At 50.3% G+C, this 17,508-nt stretch overlaps 1 protein-coding gene across 1 annotated transcript; it reads right to left on the bottom strand.

The window, feature by feature from the left end:
• Window positions 1–5,769: 5,769 nt before the first annotated feature.
• Window positions 5,770–6,117, bottom strand: LOC103284016 (40S ribosomal protein S27). The gene has a single exon (XM_008139303.3). It carries the CDS (start codon window positions 6,089–6,091, stop codon window positions 5,837–5,839), a length of 255 nt encoding a protein of 84 aa, XP_008137525.1. The 5' UTR covers window positions 6,092–6,117; the 3' UTR covers window positions 5,770–5,836.
• Window positions 6,118–17,508: the final 11,391 nt, after the last annotated feature.

The raw sequence follows: 17,508 nt of genomic DNA, 5'->3' as shown, positions 1-17,508 counted from the left end.
GGGGAAGATCTGGGGTCCGAAGGTTTAGGGAAAGGATCCCCAGTTATGGGGAGAAAGGAGCACCTGGGTCAGGTGGAACACCTCTAGGACTACCCCTCCCAGGGACGTTTCTGGGCGAGCTGCTTGCGCCCCTCACCTGGGTACCAGTGCACTCGGGGAGAAGGTCAGGGCTGCACACTCAGAGGAGTCCAACACGGAGAGAAGTGGGCACACCCCAGTTCTGGAAAAGGTGGTCTGAGCGATAAAGGAAAGGCCCCTCCCCAGGTGAGAGGGAGCAGTTCATAGACACAGGAGCCGTCAGCAAACAGGAGTGATCAGCCCATCACGGGCATATGGACCACCTTGGCAGATGGATAAAATTTGAAGAAGGGGAGCACTATTGGGGAGAGGCAGTGCGTAGGCACAGACGGTGGTGTTTAAGGGGGAAAACAGCCCAGCTGCCGTGGCTCAGTGGTTGAGTGTCGACCAGGAGGTCACGGTTTGATTCTGAGTTAGGGCACATGCCTGGGTTATGGACCTGATCCCCAGTGTGAGGCGTGCAGGAGGCAGCCGATCAATGATTCTCTCTCATCATTGATGTTTCTATCTCCCTTTCCCTTTCCCTTCCTCTCTGAAATCAATAAAAATATACTTAAAAAGAAAAGGGGGAAACAATGAGCAGTCAGAATAACAGGGTGGCTGTATGTAGAGTACTCTTTCGTGTTGAGAACTGAGGCATGACAAAGTTACAAATTCACCCCAACAAAGCTGGCCCCTTCTCACTGCTTCTCCTCTATACATCAGGGTTCCCACCTGACAAACACCCATATTTCTCTAGGAGAGACAGCCATCTTTCTGGGCGGGTCTTCTGCCCCTGGGAGATTGGCCAGTAAGCAGAGGATCTGCTTAAAGAAACATTTAGGCTGGGCCAAGAGCCAGCCGGGCAGGCACAGTAGCCTAACATCTGAGCCCAGCAGGGGCTTGGCTAAGGGAAGGACACCAACAAGTCCTGGCAGATGGCAGCAGGGACACGGTGCCCCCCCACCCCCAGGGTGGATTGTCCCTTTCATTGAAGGACCGGTTCCCGCAGCTGCTATGAGCACCATCAGTGGACAGCTTTCAGTGCCAGCCCCTTCGAAGCACCCCTGGCCCAAGGTCATGCCCTCCTGGGTGGCCTGATCCAGTGACTGGTCTGTGAGGGAGTGTGAGGCCCGACTGTCCTGGGCCAGCTTGGAACAACTCCAGCTCCAGCTCTAGAGCTCCTGGGGAGCTGATGGGAGTGATGTGGGGTCTGCAGGGCAGTCTCCCTCCCCCTCCACACACTCAGCTTTCTCCTGGCTGAGAGCCTGTGTTCAGGAAAAACCAACCTGTGACTAGAGACTGCTGTTTTCCACCATCTGAGATGGGTATTGAGGAGTGGGATCCACAAATTCAAATGATCTTTAAAGTTTGAAAGTTTTGCCCTGGCCGGGTAGTGTAGTTGGTTAGAGCATTGTCCCATGCACCAAAATGGTTTTAGGTTCAATTCCCAGTCAGGGCACATACTAGGTTTCAGGTTTGATCCCTGGTCGGGGCACATATGGGAGGCAACTGATGGATGTTTCTCTCTCACATCGATGTTTCTCTCTCTCCTGCCCTCCCTTCCTCTCTTAACACATAACCTCCGGTGAGGATTTAAAAAAAAAAAAAAAGTTTGACCCCGCTGGTGTGGCTCAGTGGTTGAGCATCAATCGATGAACCAGGACGTCATTGGTGCGATTCCCAGTCAGGGCACATGCCCAGGTTGCAGGCTCGACCCCTGGTTGGGGGCTGTGCAGGAGACAGCTGATCGATAATTCTCTCTCATCATTGATGTTTCTATCTCTCTTTCCCTCTTCCTTCCACTCTGAAATCAATGAAAAAAAATTTAAGTTGGAAGATTATTTTTAAAAAAGAATCTCTTTTTTTGTAAGAATAGTTAGAAATTTGAGGCCACTTTGAATATGGTAAGAAAAAATAAAAATAAATCTGTCAGTGTTTTGACTTGTTTTGTAAGGACAATATTCTTGTTTAGTCTATGGCCACTAGGCTAATTGGTTAGTCACCACATGACTACAGTCAAGTTTATAGGTTTGGCTGGTTGAGGCACAAGTTCTATCCCGGAAAGTGTCTCCTGAAGAAAGTGATCATAGATAAGGACAGTCCCCCAGGGAATGTGATAAAGTGTAAAGGTAAACTTAAGTACACATTTAAATATTTAAATGCAAAACTGGACCCTCTCTGGGCTAAGAGAAAGCCCTATTTCTTTCATTTTTTTTTAAATAAATCTTTATTGTTCAGATTATTACAATTGTTTCTCCTTTTTTCCCCCCATATCTCCCCATCACCCGGTTCCCTACCCCCCATTGTCCTTATCCATAGGTGTATGATTTTTGTCCAGTCTCTTCCCATACCCCCCACACAGACACCCTTTTCCCCCTGAGAATTATCAATCCACTCCCATTCTATGCCTCTGATTCTATTATGTTCACCAGTTTATTCTGTTCCTCAGATTTTTAATTTACTTGATTTTTAGAATCACTTGTTGATAGTTATGTATTTGTTGTTCATAATTTTTATCTTTACTTTTTTCTTCTTTTTCCTCTTTTTAAAGAATACCTTTCAGCATTTCATATAATACTGGTTTGGTGGCGATGAGCTCCTTTAGCTTTTTCTTATCTGTGAAGCTCTTTATCTGCCCTTCAATTCTGAATGATAACTTTGCTGGGTAGAGTAGTCTTAGTTGTAGGTTCTTGCTATTCATCACTTTGAATATTTCTTGCCATTCCCATCTGGCCTGCATAGTTTCTGTTGAAAAATCAGCTGACAGTCGTATGGGTGCTCCCTTGTAGGTAATTAACTGTTTTTCTCTTGCTGCTTGTAAGATTCTCTCTTTGTCTTTTGCCCTTGGCATTTTATTTTATTTTTTATTTTATTTTTTTAATGAATCTTTATTGTTCAGATTACAATTGTTTCTCCTTTTTCCCCACATATCTCCCCACCACCCAGTTCCCACCCCCCTCTGCCCTTATCTCCCCCCCTCCCCCCCACTGTCCTTATCCATAGGTGTATGATTTTTGTCCAGTCTCTTCCCATACTCCCCACACAGACACCCCTTTCCCCCTGAGAATTATCAATCCACTCCCATTCTAGGCCTCTGATTCTATTAAGTTCACCAGTTTATTCTGTTCCTCAGATTTTTAATTCACTTGATTTTTAGATTCACTTGTTGATAGATATGTATTTGTTGTTCATAATTTTTATCTTTCTTCTTCTTTTTCCTCTTTTTAAAGAATACCTTTCAGCATTTCATATAATGCTGGTTTGGTGGTGATGAACTCCTTTAGCTTTTTCTTATCTGTGAAGCTCTTTATCTGCCCTTCAATTCTGAATGATAACTTTGCTGGGTAGAGTAGTCTTGGTTGTAGGTTCCTGCTATTCATCACTTTGAATATTTCTTGCCACTCCCGTCTGGCCTGCATGGTTTCTGTTGAGAAATTAGCTGATAATCGTATGGGAGCTCCCTTGTAGGTAACTAACTGTTTTTCTCTTGCTGCTTGTAAGATTCTCTCTTTGTCTTTTGCTCTTGGCATTTTAATTATGATGTGTCTTGGTGTGGTCCTCTTTGGATTCCTCTTGTTTGGGGTTTTGTGCGCTTCCTGGACTTGTAAGTCTATTTCTTTCACCAGGTGGGGGAAGTTTTCTGTCATTATTTCTTCAAATAGGTTTTCAGTATCTTGCTCTCTCTCTTCTGGCACCCCAAAAATTCGGATATTGGTACGGAAAGCCCTATTTCTTAGGCCTCCTGGATCTTGAGCTTTGAATCCCCTAAGGGAACGGAGCACGCCCTCTGCTGGAGAGAAGGCATTACTAGCCTGCACCAAGGAGGGCCCCAGACTATTTGAGGTTAATCTCTTGAGAGAAGTGAGTTCAATAAAAACTGTTTCTTTACTCACAACACTTCCAACACTAAATGTGTGAGTTTTTCACACCAAACAATTCTTCAGTTCTCTGTGGGTGTCCTGCAATTCAATTCTGACACTAACCACCTCGGGACAGTACAGACTCCACAGGTTAAGTCCCACAAGACTGCATCACTAAAGATGCCATCACTAAAGGTGGGTCCCCAGGTTACCCACACTTCTGTCTGACTTGGCTACAAAATCAGGGATTCCCATGACTTCCTCCTCAGGTTGGATAATTTGCTATAACAGCTCACAGAATTCAGGGAAACACATTACTCACTATTGCCAGTTTATTATAAAGGATATAAATGAGCAGCCAGATGAAAAAGTACATCGGGCAAGGTCCAGAAGGGTCCAGAACACAAGAGTTTCTGTCTCCATGGAGTTGGGGGGCCACAGCTTCCTGGTATAGGGATCCATTCAACAACCCAGAAGCAATCAGAACCTTGTGGTTTAGGGTTGTTATGGAAGTTTCATTATGCAGGCATGATTGGTTAAAGTAAAGCACTGGCCATCAGTGATTAACTCAATCTCCAGCCTCCTCTCCCCAGAGGTGTGTGTGTGTGGGTGGGGGTGGTGGTGGGGTGGGGTGGGGACGGGACTAAAAGTTCCAACTCTCTAATCTCAAGGTTGGTTCTTCTGGTGAGCAGTCAATGATTTCCAAGAGTCATTCCTACCACTCAGGAAATTACAAGGGTTTTAGAAACTGTGCCAGGAACCAAGGGGGCAGAAACCAATATATATTTGTTACATCACCGGGCTTCAGAATAAACCTGAGATGCCACCAGTTGAGCTGATGGACTCAGGTGGGAAATGTGTTCAGAATCTCTGAGGAACAAAGCCAGACGGGCAGAAGGGCACAGACTGTCCAACTGGACTTGCTGCCAGAGCCCAACACCATGGCATAGTTTGCATAACAGTGCCCCAACCTCAGACCACAGCAGGCTCAGGGGCCTCCAGGAAGGGCCTAGCCATGGCAGAGTCTTTAGAGGGCAGGGCTTGGCTGAGGGGTCTCTGGACGGGCAGTATCCATTGACCCTCCAATGGCCCATCCTGTGGAGTCCTCCTCAAGTGGACACTGTGGTCCTAGATGAGGGCCTTACTGTCTCCAAACCTCAGTGTCTTCATCTATAAAATAGGTCTCCCATTCCCTCACAGGGATGCTGTGATCAATAATGCACACTAAAAAGAAACAAACAACATTGAACAGTTGGCATGTGACGAGTGACAGGTGTGCTTTTATTTTTTCTTCCTTGGGGTGTTCTGCTTTGTGGAAATCTCTTAGTTGGAACTGACAGAAACGCAACATGAAGTAACTTACTTAGGCAGTAATAGATGGATGGGCTGGGCAGAGAAGGGCGAGGAAGAACCTGGCTTTGGAGATGCCTGATGTCAGGGACTCCAAGCTGTAAGGACTGTCTCCATTGCTTGTGCCCACTACCTACCATGGCAACTCTGCCTCTTGAGAAATAGATCGAAGAAATATAATGGAGTCACCATAGTCAAGTTGCTTAATTACTAAAATCAAGTAGGTTGAAGCCTGAGGAAATGATTCTATTCTTGCTTTAACTAGCCTGGGAACTTAAGTTTTTGAACTTTCCAGTCCTGTGCGAATGCCTCGATATACATCAGACCTCCAGATAACCCTCCGATTACCCCTGAAGGACTGAGGAAGAATGTTCAGGTATCCAGACCACCGACATCCAAGATGCAGAAAATTGGTCATCTAAAGAATTATCATCTCCAACCAATCCAGAGGAGAAGAATGCAGGACTAATTCTTCTTAAGAATGTGCTTTTTTTTTTTTTTTTTTTTTTTTTATCCAAAATGTGTTTATTGGGATGGTTTCCCACTCATCTTGATTGGAGGTGCCTTTAGTGCTGCTTCCTTCTGAAGGAGCATCCTTCTGTAAGCCTTGCTTTTCCTCCTGTTGGCTGACAGAGAACAGTGGAGCAACCAACACACAAAACTACCGTTTGTGCGTGGCTGAAGACGGTGGTGATTTTATAGCATCCTGGGCATTTTACATCCATGAAGTAGGAATTGGGGCTCTGCACCAGGCGCTTCTTCTTGTGTTTCCTCTTCTCCTCTTCCGGAGAGGGATGGAGGAGATCCTTAGCGAGAGGCATATTGTCGTGGGGAGGTCGTCACCGCTGGAAAGGCAAGAATGTGTTTTTTACTGTAAGAGCCCTCAGCTTTTCTTTCTTCTTTGAAACACTGGGTATTGTCCAGTTGTTTCTGGTATGCAAACCTTAAGACCTTTGAATAAACCTTTATCATTTATTTCTAGCTGAAGCCTCCAGAGCCTTTTTGGGTTTGTTCAGCATTCTCCTCCAGGTTTCTGCTCCTGCAGGGAACATGGCTCCTGGAGGCTCCAGGCCCACACGCTCACATTTCCAGGACTAAGAAGAAAAACCTGTTTCCCTGCTCCAGTCTGATAAATGCCAAGTGTAAGGATCTGGTTGGCCCGGTCTGGGTCGCTTTCCTTTAACCATGTGCTTTAGAAAGATCTGAGGCATTCTTAGGTGTACTCCCACAACTCTGTGGATTAAAAAATTCCTCTGCATCTCTGAATTTTAAGTATTAACCAATGAGGAAATAGGATTCACCTAAAACACCTGGTTTCATTTCTGACCACCTGTATTTTATGAGTACTTGTTAAAATAGAGTGTTTGATGAAGAAAATCACCTCCCACAGATGGCCTTCACCACAGTGAACTTGAACAAGACAAGCCGGGTCCTCTTAGCAGGAGGAGGTGGTCATTATTACCCTGGTCAAAGTTGGGTAAGTTGAGGTAGGGCAGGGCACAATGGCAGATTACTGCTGGCCCCTGCATGAAATTCTGGACCTTGTCTCCCAGCCTGGGCTTTGGGATTCAGCAATGGTGAGAAACAGAGCTGGGCAGGAGAAGGAATAATAATGAGGCCCACTCAGAAACTTGGGCGGTGGTCAGGCAGGCCCCTCCCTCTCCACTCCCAGGACCACAGCTGGCTCCCAAGACTGTTAGGGGCAGAAATAGAATATTGGGGATTGTTAACGTAAAAACAACAACATTGAAACCTGTGAAGAATTTTTGTGAGTTTATTTGAGCCAAACTTTCGACATATGCCGGGAAGCAGAACCTCAGCGAATTGAGATAATGCTCCGGAGAATGGCGGGTTACATTTGTATTTATAAGTTGCAATCAAAGGAGGGACATAGGTGGGTTACATGAAATTCATTGGTTATAGATTAAGAAAGTGGGATAAAGCAAAGACCACAACCCCGGGATGTGGATGTCACCGCACAGACGCAGGGGAAGGCACAGGAGTGAAGAAGGCTCCAGGGATGGGGCAGAGGGGCACGAGCAGAGCCCAGCGTTCCCACCTCCAAGAAAGGTGTCCAAGCGGCAGATTTCCTAGGCGACTGAGCGGGGACGAAAACGCCCCTTACGGTCTCTGCTCCTTGCTGCTGGGGCAGGAGTCCAGGTTGGGGCCTGGCGAGAAACTAGGCTGGGACAGAAAGCAGGGTGACAGCGAACAGAGGCCTCTCTCTGGGAGAGAAATCCCGGCCGGTTGCAGGCTGCACGGGGACCACCTCGGGCCCTTGCCCACCGGCCCGAGGCCTGGTGGCGCCGTCTCCTCCGTTGGGGTTTCCTTCCTCGCAGGGTGGAGCCCCGCGGGGATCCGGGTGGCAGCTCCAGCGCGGGACGAGGGCGCGGCCCGCGGGCGAGGGGCGGCGAGGAGGGCGCGGCCGGGCTAAGGCTGGGGCATCCCCGCCTCGCCCCGCGGTCTCCACGTCCCGCAACCTCAGCCCGCGGGCGGGGAGAGCGGGTGGGAGAGTCTGTGCCGGTTGCTACGCAACGGCCCGGTGACGTAAGGCAATTGAGTTTGGTTCCCAAGGTAACTGGCCCGGCAGCTGGGCCGGGAACTATTTGCGTCTGTCCCCAGAGGGGCCCGGAGCCTCCGGGGTCTGGCGCAGCTGAGGAAATGCGCTCCTGGCCCGCGGGCAGGCGGAGGACGGAACACAGAGGCCCTTTCAGCTCCCTGAGGCCGGCCGCCCGGGCCGGGGCGGGCGGGGCGGGGCGGGTCTGTGCGCGACCCGACAGCGGCCCTCCTCCGCTCCCTGCCGCCGCGGTTTTCTCCCCGATCCTGGGGAGGCCCCTGGAGGGCCAGGCTTGTCCTGCTTATAAGCGCTCTCCAGGGTAAATCCCTTGAAAGGGGGGCGTCTGTTTGCAGCAACCCGCCCCGAACCCTCACTGGCACACAGTAGGTACTCAGCCCGGCCTTCCCAGGGGATTGGCTACCCTTTCAGAATCGCCATTTGACTCCAGCGCTGAGAAGCCCTTGTCAGATTCTGATCTTGAGCACCTCCGTACCTGTCCTTCGTGCTCTGGTCAGCAGATCAGCTCCATAATTTGGGGAGCACAATGCAAAAATAAAATGAGAGAAAATAAAAAATAAAATGAGAGGCTCCTTGTTCGAAAATGACCCCGGGGGGGGGGGGGGGGAATGACAGCGGGACAATGTAGGAAACAGGCCCAGCCCTGCCCGCTGAGGGTGAACTGCAGGAGTAAAAGTGACAAGTACATGGGTAAACGGAGGCAAGTGGCGTCAGTCACAGAAAAAGAGGATAAGGCTCAAACCCAGAGTGGAAGAAGGTGAGGGACAACACACAACAGGATTAGAAAGACAATCAGGTGTGCAAAGGCAAAGCAATGACCTAAATTTGGGCCTGAGCGCTGGCCCAGCCCCACCTGGGCATCCCTCAGGACTCAGGGTGCTGTAACTGGGTCCTCCCACCTAATGGCACCTGTAGCAGCAACGGAGCATCATCCAAGCCTCTCACAATGTTTCAGAGGAGCTGCCACCACTTCCCCCCAGTCCAATGGCCGGGCAGGCTGGACTCAAGAGACACAGAGATCTGGGCCCAGCCCAGTATTGGCATCCAGACCAGCTAGGTGCCTGCCCAGAAGCCAGGGCATGCTCTGCCTATCCTGCCTCAGGGAGGCATCTGCCCCAACCCTGTAAACCCTAGCATCTCTTGTCAACAGTCTGACAGCTGACCACGGGCTGAGGGCGGGAGTCATATGGCCTCTTTGAAAGAGAGGCCTAGAGCTGGCTTTCTCCTGGCAGGGCAGCCCCTTAGCCTGACTCATAGTTGGGAAAAACCTCCATCCCTCTGAGTGAAGCAGACTCTGTGATCCCTGTTTCACAGGCAGAACCTGTTCAAGGATGCACCAAGGTTCCCCAGTCTCTCCGAGACGATCCTGGGGAACTAGCCCTGGGCCAGGAACCAGAGCTGGTGAGCAGAACCAGCTACCTAACTTGTCGGGCCCAGTGCAAAGTGAAAATATAAGGTCCCTTGCTCAAAATGTATTAAGAATATAAAGAAAATGACAGCAAAGCCTTAAGCCAATCATGGGGCTCTATGCCACTGCCCAGGTTGCATGCATGAAGCCAACCCAGCTGGTGAATCCTATACACTAAGCAAGCCTCCTTCCTGGGCACAGTCCACCTGTCCCCTCTCTCAGGGTCCATCTGTTGGTCTCTCCCCCACACTGCTGCTGGCTAGTTCCTAACCATTCAACACAATCTGGGGATGCGGGGCGGGCGGTGTCCTCAGAGAGGCCCACCAGACACCACTGGGGGGATGCCCAGTGCTTGGCCATCAAAGGACCAAAATCACAGAACCCTTCCAGAAATGCTCATTTCTGCAAATGTTGGATATTTGGTTCTCTATTCAGGAGAAGAACACTTGCTCTTGAATAAAATATATGAAGGCTGCCTACATAAGAGGAGGAAATATGAAGCACAGCAGCTGATTGATGAGAATTTGGCAGTGACCAACACTGAAACATATAAGAACAAAGTCAAGCCCTGACCAGTGTGGCTCGTGCCTTCAAACCGAAGGGTTGTGATTCAATTCCTGGTCCAACACACCTGGTTTGCAGGTTCAATCCCTGACAGGGGCTGAGCGAATTCAGGAAGCAACCAATGGATATATGCCTCTCACATCATTCTCTTTCTCTCTCTCCCTCTCTCCCTCCCTCCCTCCTTTCCACCTCTCTCTAAGAATCAATGGAAAAAATATCCTGGGATATATATATATATATATATACATACATACACACACACACACACACACACACACACACATACTGGGCCCCAGTGCATGAATTTGTGCACCGTGAAAGGAACTGTGGGCCTCTAGGCTGCAGTGGGCACAGGGGCAGGTCTGGGCTCATCCTCCCTGCCTCTCCCACCACAGCCCCCAGTCCCCTGTCTGCTGGCAGCCCCGCTCCCGCCGTCACTGCTCCCACATGCTGCTGGCGCTGGCCCCACTTGCACCCGCTGACAGCACAGAGGGATTGGGGCCAGCGCCAGCAGCAGGTGAACGTTGGGCAGGTGCCGGCAGCAGGTGTGAGTGCCGGGCGGGACCGTGGTGCAGGGGAGCAAAGAATTTTCAGTAACCACCAGAGGCTCATCCCGATGACAGCGCCCAGCGCCCTGCCTTGGTCTGGTGCCCCCGCTCACCTGCTCCACCATCCCACCACGGTCGATGCCCACCATGTTCCTTGCTTTGCTGCCTGCTGCCAACACCCACCATGTTCTGCGCGTGCCCCCTGGTGGTCAACGCACATCACAGCCACCAGTTGTTCGGTTGTACCGCTGTTCAGTCTATTTGCATATTAGGGTTTTATATATATATATAATTTTAAAATATATTTTTATTGATTTCAGAGAGGAAGGGAGAGGAGAGATAGAAATATCAATGATGAGAGAGAATCATTGATCACCTGCCTCCTGCTCACCCCCTACTGGGGATTGAGCCCTCAACCAGGCATGTGCCCTTGACTGGAATCGAACCTGGGACCCTTCAATCCACAGGCTGATGTCTAGCCACTGAGCCAAACCAGCTAGGGCTATTTTTTAAAAAATACACCAGCCCGGGCTGGCAAGAGGTCTCTGGGTCGGGGCACATGCCTGCGTTTCAGGCTTCATCCCAGTAGGCAGCCACTCAATGTTTCTATCTCTCCCTCTTCTTCTCTCTAAAATCAATGAAAACATATTTTTTAAAAAAAGCAACCAACAGCCCTAGCTAGTTTGGCTCAGTGGGTGACACATCAGTCTGCAGACTGAAGGGTCCCGGGTTCGATCCCAGCCAAGGGCACATGCCTGGGTTAAGGGCTCGGTCCCCAGTAGGGGGCGTGCAGGAGGCAGCCAATCAATGACTTTTTTTTTCTTCTCTTTCTTCAATGATTCTGTCTTATTATTGATGTTTCTATCCCTCTCTCCCTCTCCTTTCCTCTCTGAAGTCAATAAAAAATATTTTTAAAAAAGCAACCAACAATATAATGCCATAACATTGAACTTAAAATTTCTTTTTTTAAAAAAACACTGATACAATGGAGAATATCTGACCTGGACTGGGGGCAGCTACTTTAGACCATACTTCCTTTAGGTCAATGAAGGTCTTTCTGGGAAGCAATTAGAGGCTGAATAAGAGGCCAGGTGCTTACCAGTTTGAAGGACAAGCATTAACCAGGCAAATTCAAAGGATCTCAGGAAGAAGTGGGGTATTGGGTTCAAGGGAACAAAAGGTGAGTCTAGAATGAAGCTGAGTGACGGGAGATGAGGTCAGAAGCAAGACAAGATGACTCAGGGCCTGAAGAATCCAGGAGACTTCGCCTTTTATTCTGAGTGAGATGGGAGCCATTGGTCAGCTGTTAGCAGGGCAGCTGTGAAATCTTCACTTGTTTAGAGCACCACTGGCTACTGGGCAGAGAATGGATTCACCACCTACTATCTGGCACATGTTTTTGTTGGCCTGATTTTGTTTTAACCTGTGTTTGTGCAATAATCCTGCTGCTTGAGGTTGGAAGCCGTCCTTCAGACTGTTTTGATCCTTGCACTGAGTAGGTCCTCAATAAATGTTTACAGGTCAATTATCTGACAATTCTGTTTCTGCAATACTCTTTGGGAGTCTTGCTTCTCAGACCAGCATCAACACCACCTAGGAGCTTGTAGGAAATGTAGAATCCCAGGCCCCGCTCAGACCTAACTCAATCAGAACCTGAAATTTAACAAGATCCCCCAGAAATTCAGACAAATGGTAAAGTTTGAGCAGTTCTAGAGCTCAGAATAAATGGAGGGCCAGACAAGCAGGAGTGGCAGGCAGGAGGTGAGCCCAGTGCACACAGTGGACTTACTTGGGGAGTCTCCCTAAAAGTAGCAATCACCCTGAGTCACTGAGTTTGAGAGGACACAGGACAGGTAATAAAGCTAACTCTTATTGGGTGTTTTTAATGGTTTCTCAATCTTTTACATGCATTAGCTAATTTAGTCTTCACCACAGCCCTAAAAAGCAGTTCTATTACAGTCACTGTGCCCAAATTGCAGATGGAGAAACCGAGGCCCAGTGAGGTTGGGGTTATTCCAGAATATTCCATAGCTACACAAACATTTGCCCCCACACCGTTCCTGGTGTTTGTGGCAGGGTCTGTTCCGACTGGTTATTCGGTGTTTTGAATGTCATCCTGGTTACGAAGCTGGATGGAGGAAGCAGGATCCAAACTGTGCTGGAGCCATGCTGTAAACCACGATCTCTATCCATCTATCGCCATCACCACCCAGAAACAGTACACCTCAGGGACAAGTAATGTGTCAACGTGCTTGTGAGCTATAAAGCACAGTATAAATGCCAAATGTGTGGATTCCTCCGGGGGCCGAATTGAGAGAAACCTTTTAAAGCTGGAGAAGCTGGGCTGTGAGAGGAGAGGCTGCTGTGGGGAAGCAGCATGCTCTCTCCTTGTTCGAGGGGGTAACTGAGTCAGAAGGAAAGGTCTCCCTGAGTGGAGCCCCACGACCAGCCCCTGGAGGCTCCAACTTGTCAGATGCCATTAGGCACTAACCAGGTTAGCCCATGCCTGTATTCCCCAATTGACCCGGCCCTCCTGATACCCACCACAAGGGGGCGCTGCTCCCCAGCCTCCATCCCACTGGACCCCACCGGCTCACAGGAAACGGACTTGGAAGGAGCCCTAGTGACCAGGGACTTTGAGAAGAGAAGTGGGGATAGAAGGGGGACTTACATCCATTTTCAATCCACAAAATACCCCCGTGGAGGAGGAGCTCTTGTATCCATTTTACAGATGAGGAACTTGAGGCCCAAAGATTCCCCCAAACCAGGAAGCTGAGAGAGGCAGGGCTAGGTCATGTGATAACAACCTCAGTTCCCCAAGGGACCACAAGCTGATGTCAGCTCATTTGACCCTGTTGTCTCACTGGTGTCCCTACTATGTTGATTCTGTATTCTAAATGGTGGCCCGAACCTCAACCACAACTGTATTCTCACAACTCTAACAGCCAGGCCCCATAAAGGTGGTGCCTTCTTGAACTTGAACCTTTTTGAAGTCATGGGTTCCTGCTTCATTGCCCTCTGGCCTTCAGGAACCCACCCCTACCTGCCACCCCAACTCAGAGAGCCTGGGGTCTCCTCTGCTCCCAGAGGCAGGCTCCAGGCCCCCAGAGTCTGTCCTATTCCACATCCCTTCTCCACCCCAGGGCCCCACGTGTTCAGGCTTTGCCTCCCCTGACACCCAACAGCAGGCAGCAGCACAAATAAACAAAGGGACATTTGAACCAGGAAGAGCCTGTGGCTGAGTTCAAACCAGGCACCGGAGGCTTCTTCTCATCTCCCACCAACTCCTTTTATGGTCTCTGGGTCCGGTTCTTTCCTCCTAAGTCAGAACGGGAAAGGCCTCAGGAGTCACTGGGTCCACTGCGCCAAACTTTCCTTTTCTACAGAGTAAAACACAGCTGCTGCTTTCGCACCTCCGGGCAGGTTCACAAGACTAGGACAGGGCGGGCAGCGTCTGGCAAGGGACGTTAACGCCAGCCCTGGGGCGGGACCGGGCACATCGGCCTTAGGAGGCCCAATCCCCACACCTGTAAAATGGGGTCCAGGGTGAAGGACCCTAATTGTGACTTTTCTAAGGCCCCGCCGCAGCTTCTGAGGTTGCGGAAGGCCCTAGCGAGTATCTATTTCGGCCCCACTCGGTGGGACCCTTTCCTTCTCTCTGCCCTGGGAGCTGCGGGAAGCTCGCGTGTCTTGGGGCACGTGCGTGTGAGCCACCCTGTGTGTGCAGGAGAGTGCGCCGCGGCACACACTTCCGCGCCATTGCTTGGGTCTGTGCGCGCCCCTACTGGCCGGCCACTCCCGGCTGCCGCAGCGGCCCAGTGGCCGTGTGCAGCGCCGCGTGTGTCCCGACTGTCCCGTGTGAGGCCACCCTCCCCTCAGGGGCCGGAGCACAGGGTGTGCACGGCGGGCAGGTTGGCCCACAGCATGCGGAGCATGGGGGCTCTGGCTCTCGGTCCCCAGCCCAGCCCTCCCCGCCGGCATATTCTGTTTCCCCAGCCTCCCGCTCCGCCCCCGTGGAGCGCTCTGGGGCCGGGCCGAGAGCGGCCCCTCCCGGGCGGTTGGTGAGCGCGGCCGGGCTGCTGGGCGCCCGCCGCCCCTCCCCTGCCGCCCCCGCCCCGGCGCCCCGATGGTTTTTCCATGACTGCATCCGGCCGTGGGCCGCCTTTGTTCCCTGGGTCCCCGGCAGCGGCCCGCCTCTCCCCCGCGCGCTGGGGTTTTTCCAGGGCTCAACTGGAGCATGGCGGTGCCGCCTCCCTCACTTCCCGACTCAGACCCCGGCCTCCTGCGCCCGGGCTCGGGCTCGGGCGGCGACCCCGAGATCACCTGCGGGGAGCTGTGCCCTCCCCAGATGCGCCGCTCGCTCCGTCCCTCCGGGCCTTTAAGCCCCACGTGTGTGCGCAAAGGTGACCGTCTCCTGGCCCGCACGCCTCCGCGCTTAGTGAGGCGCTCTTGGCGCCCCGAGCCCCTCCCGGACTGCAAGTTGGGGGACGGGGGTGAGGCGGGTGCGGTGCCTCCAGGTTGTGGAAGGGCCTCACGTTTTCCCCAAGGGATTGGGGGTGCAGTCCTGGCGGTAGGTTTGGTGCCCGCCCCCCGCCCATGGAGGGGAACCCAGGAGCGTGCGCATTCGCCGCTCCCGGTGTAACCGCGCCCGCCCCCACCGGAAAATGGGCACATCGAGGGCAGTAAGCCCCAGAGCACTGAGAACCCCCTCCCAGCCATCAGGAAGAAAAGGGAGATAGGCAGGCAGAAAGGGGCGATGGGGAGATGCAAGGGCGCTGGAATGTTCCAGGGAGTGAGGGCAGGAGTGGGTACTGTGTGACCTTGGCAAGCTGGATCCTGTCGGCGCAGGGGTGCGTTCAGTCTGTGGGTGTCTCAGCCACCAGCGAAGCCTCCCAGCTATTACCCAGCCATGTTGGCGGGAAAAGTGTAAGAAACGCTGTTTGCTTCTGAGTGAGCTTGCTAAGCCCTACCAGCGAAGCCAGGCAGGCAGGGTGGCCTTCAGCTGAGGCACAGGGGTGAGGGGACGAATGTGCAGAGGAAGGGGTCCTGGACTAAGAGGATGTCTGGTTCTGTGGGGTTTGGAATCTCCTCAGAGATAGAAGGTGCGTGTGGGAGGAAAATGCAGAGTAAGGGACACCAGATCCAGGGAGGCTCAGCGCTGTCTCCCTGCCAGCACCTTCCCCCCTCCCTGGTGCATTCTTCTTTCCTAAGCAGTAATGGGGGAGCCTAACTTCTCTGAAAGGGCTCCTCCTCCAGTTGCATCTCTGTCAGCTCTCTCTGCTTCCTCCCTGTGTTAAGGCCCCCTCCCTCTCAAGCCATCAGAGCATGAGGAAGCCTCGGTTCCACACAGCTGGGCTTCTTGCTCACAGGCTACTCAGATGCCCTTTGCCCTTGTGAAGTTGCAGAAGCTGAAACAGCCTGTGGCTGGGCACCAGCCCCTGGAATAGAGGAACTTTCACTGAGGTGAGGCTAGCTTTAAGCAAAATGCAATTCAATTTCCCAGGTGATGGCATTCTGGCTTATTTTTTGTCCTCGTACCCTGCACAGGGATGCAAGTCATATCATGTTTAAGATCTTAGCTCGAGATCTGTCAGTACACAAGGTTCAAATGGTAAACCATAGTTTCTACTTGTCCTCCCTGGCCAGGGACGGTAGTTAGAATCTGCTGGCACTAGTATCCTGCTTGCTTTTCCTTTGTCCAAGGTTGTCTTGTCCACCACTTACCCTTCATTCTCCCTGTTCTTGCTCAGGCTAATATTAAACCCGGGCCTTAACTATTATCCCTAGTTTTCTCACCTATAAAATAGGGATACTAATGGTGCCTACCTCCCAGGGTAGTTATGAGTTTAATTTATCTGAATTCAATATACGTAAAGAGCCTACACATAGCAAGTAGTAAAGCATTGGCTATCATTATGGGAAGTTAGGTAATTTGTCCAAAGTCACATAGTAAGCGAAGTTTGATGTCAGCCCAGGCCACCTGGCTCTGTAGCCCATGCACTTAATCCTGTGCTAGTGCACTAGCACAATTGGGAAATGGTATTCATGTACATAGCTCATCTGTAAAGTGGGGGAAACAGTAGTTGCTAAGGGCAGTTGTTCTCAACCTTCCTAATGCTGCGGCCCTTTAATACAGTTCCTCATGTTGTGGTGACCCCCAACCAAAAAATTATTTTTGTTGCTACTTCATAACTGTAATTTTGCTACTGTTATGAATCGTAAATATCTGATATGCAGGATGTATTTTTATTGTTACAAATTGAACATAAAGCATAGTGATTAATCACAAAAACAATATGTAATTATATATTGTGAAATATTTCTAATTACAAATAAATGAAATTTTGTCTTGAAGCATGGTGTAGCATGGGTAACAGTCTTAACCTTTTACACTTGGATGTCGAATGTGACTCGACACGGTTAGCATCGGTAGCAGAAATCGAGAAAAAGCGAGTGCAAAGGGTTAATATAACAACAGCAAACTACACTGCTACATTTTGCACAGTATGCGTAAAAAGCCAAAGTCAGTGTGAAGGTTGAGAATGCTTCTTTCTCACCAGATCAGAAATTCTCGGGGCAGTCTTTGCAAGAGCACAATGAAGATCATCTTCCACAAGTCTACTTCTGTATTTAGACTTGATAACCAACAAGCTGAAAACCCTGTTTCACAAAGATATGTTGTTGGAAATGGAAGAAGGTGCAAAACAGTCTCAGACAGAACAGGATATGACTGCAAACACTTGATCCAGAATTTTGTAACTGGCATTGTAGAGAAATCAGTTCTCGCTGCATCACTGTTAATAAGTTCAATGAACTCCTCTTGTGCTGTCTCAGGAACATCTTCAACTTTGAGTGTGAATGGGCTTCTGGCAAGTGCAAATGGGGTGTCAGGTAGATTTGGAAAGTACAATGAAATTTCGTCTGCAAGCACGTGCAAGTGTTCTTCCACAGGGATTATCATCATAATCCTTTTGTCTGGTTCAATGTCATGTTCCTCAAAGAAAGCAGATAAGGTAGGCAACATGTAAATTTTATTTTCATCCAATTTTTCTTGCCAAAGCTGAAGTTTCATTTGTAATGATCGAATCTTTTCAGACAAATCTAGGCATGTTGCATTTGGTCCTTGCAGTGATAAATTTAACT

This window comes from Eptesicus fuscus, chromosome 11 (genome assembly GCF_027574615.1).
Source record: "Eptesicus fuscus isolate TK198812 chromosome 11, DD_ASM_mEF_20220401, whole genome shotgun sequence".
NCBI lineage: Eukaryota > Metazoa > Chordata > Mammalia > Chiroptera > Vespertilionidae > Eptesicus > Eptesicus fuscus.
This window is presented reverse-complemented; position numbering and strand designations above follow the sequence as displayed.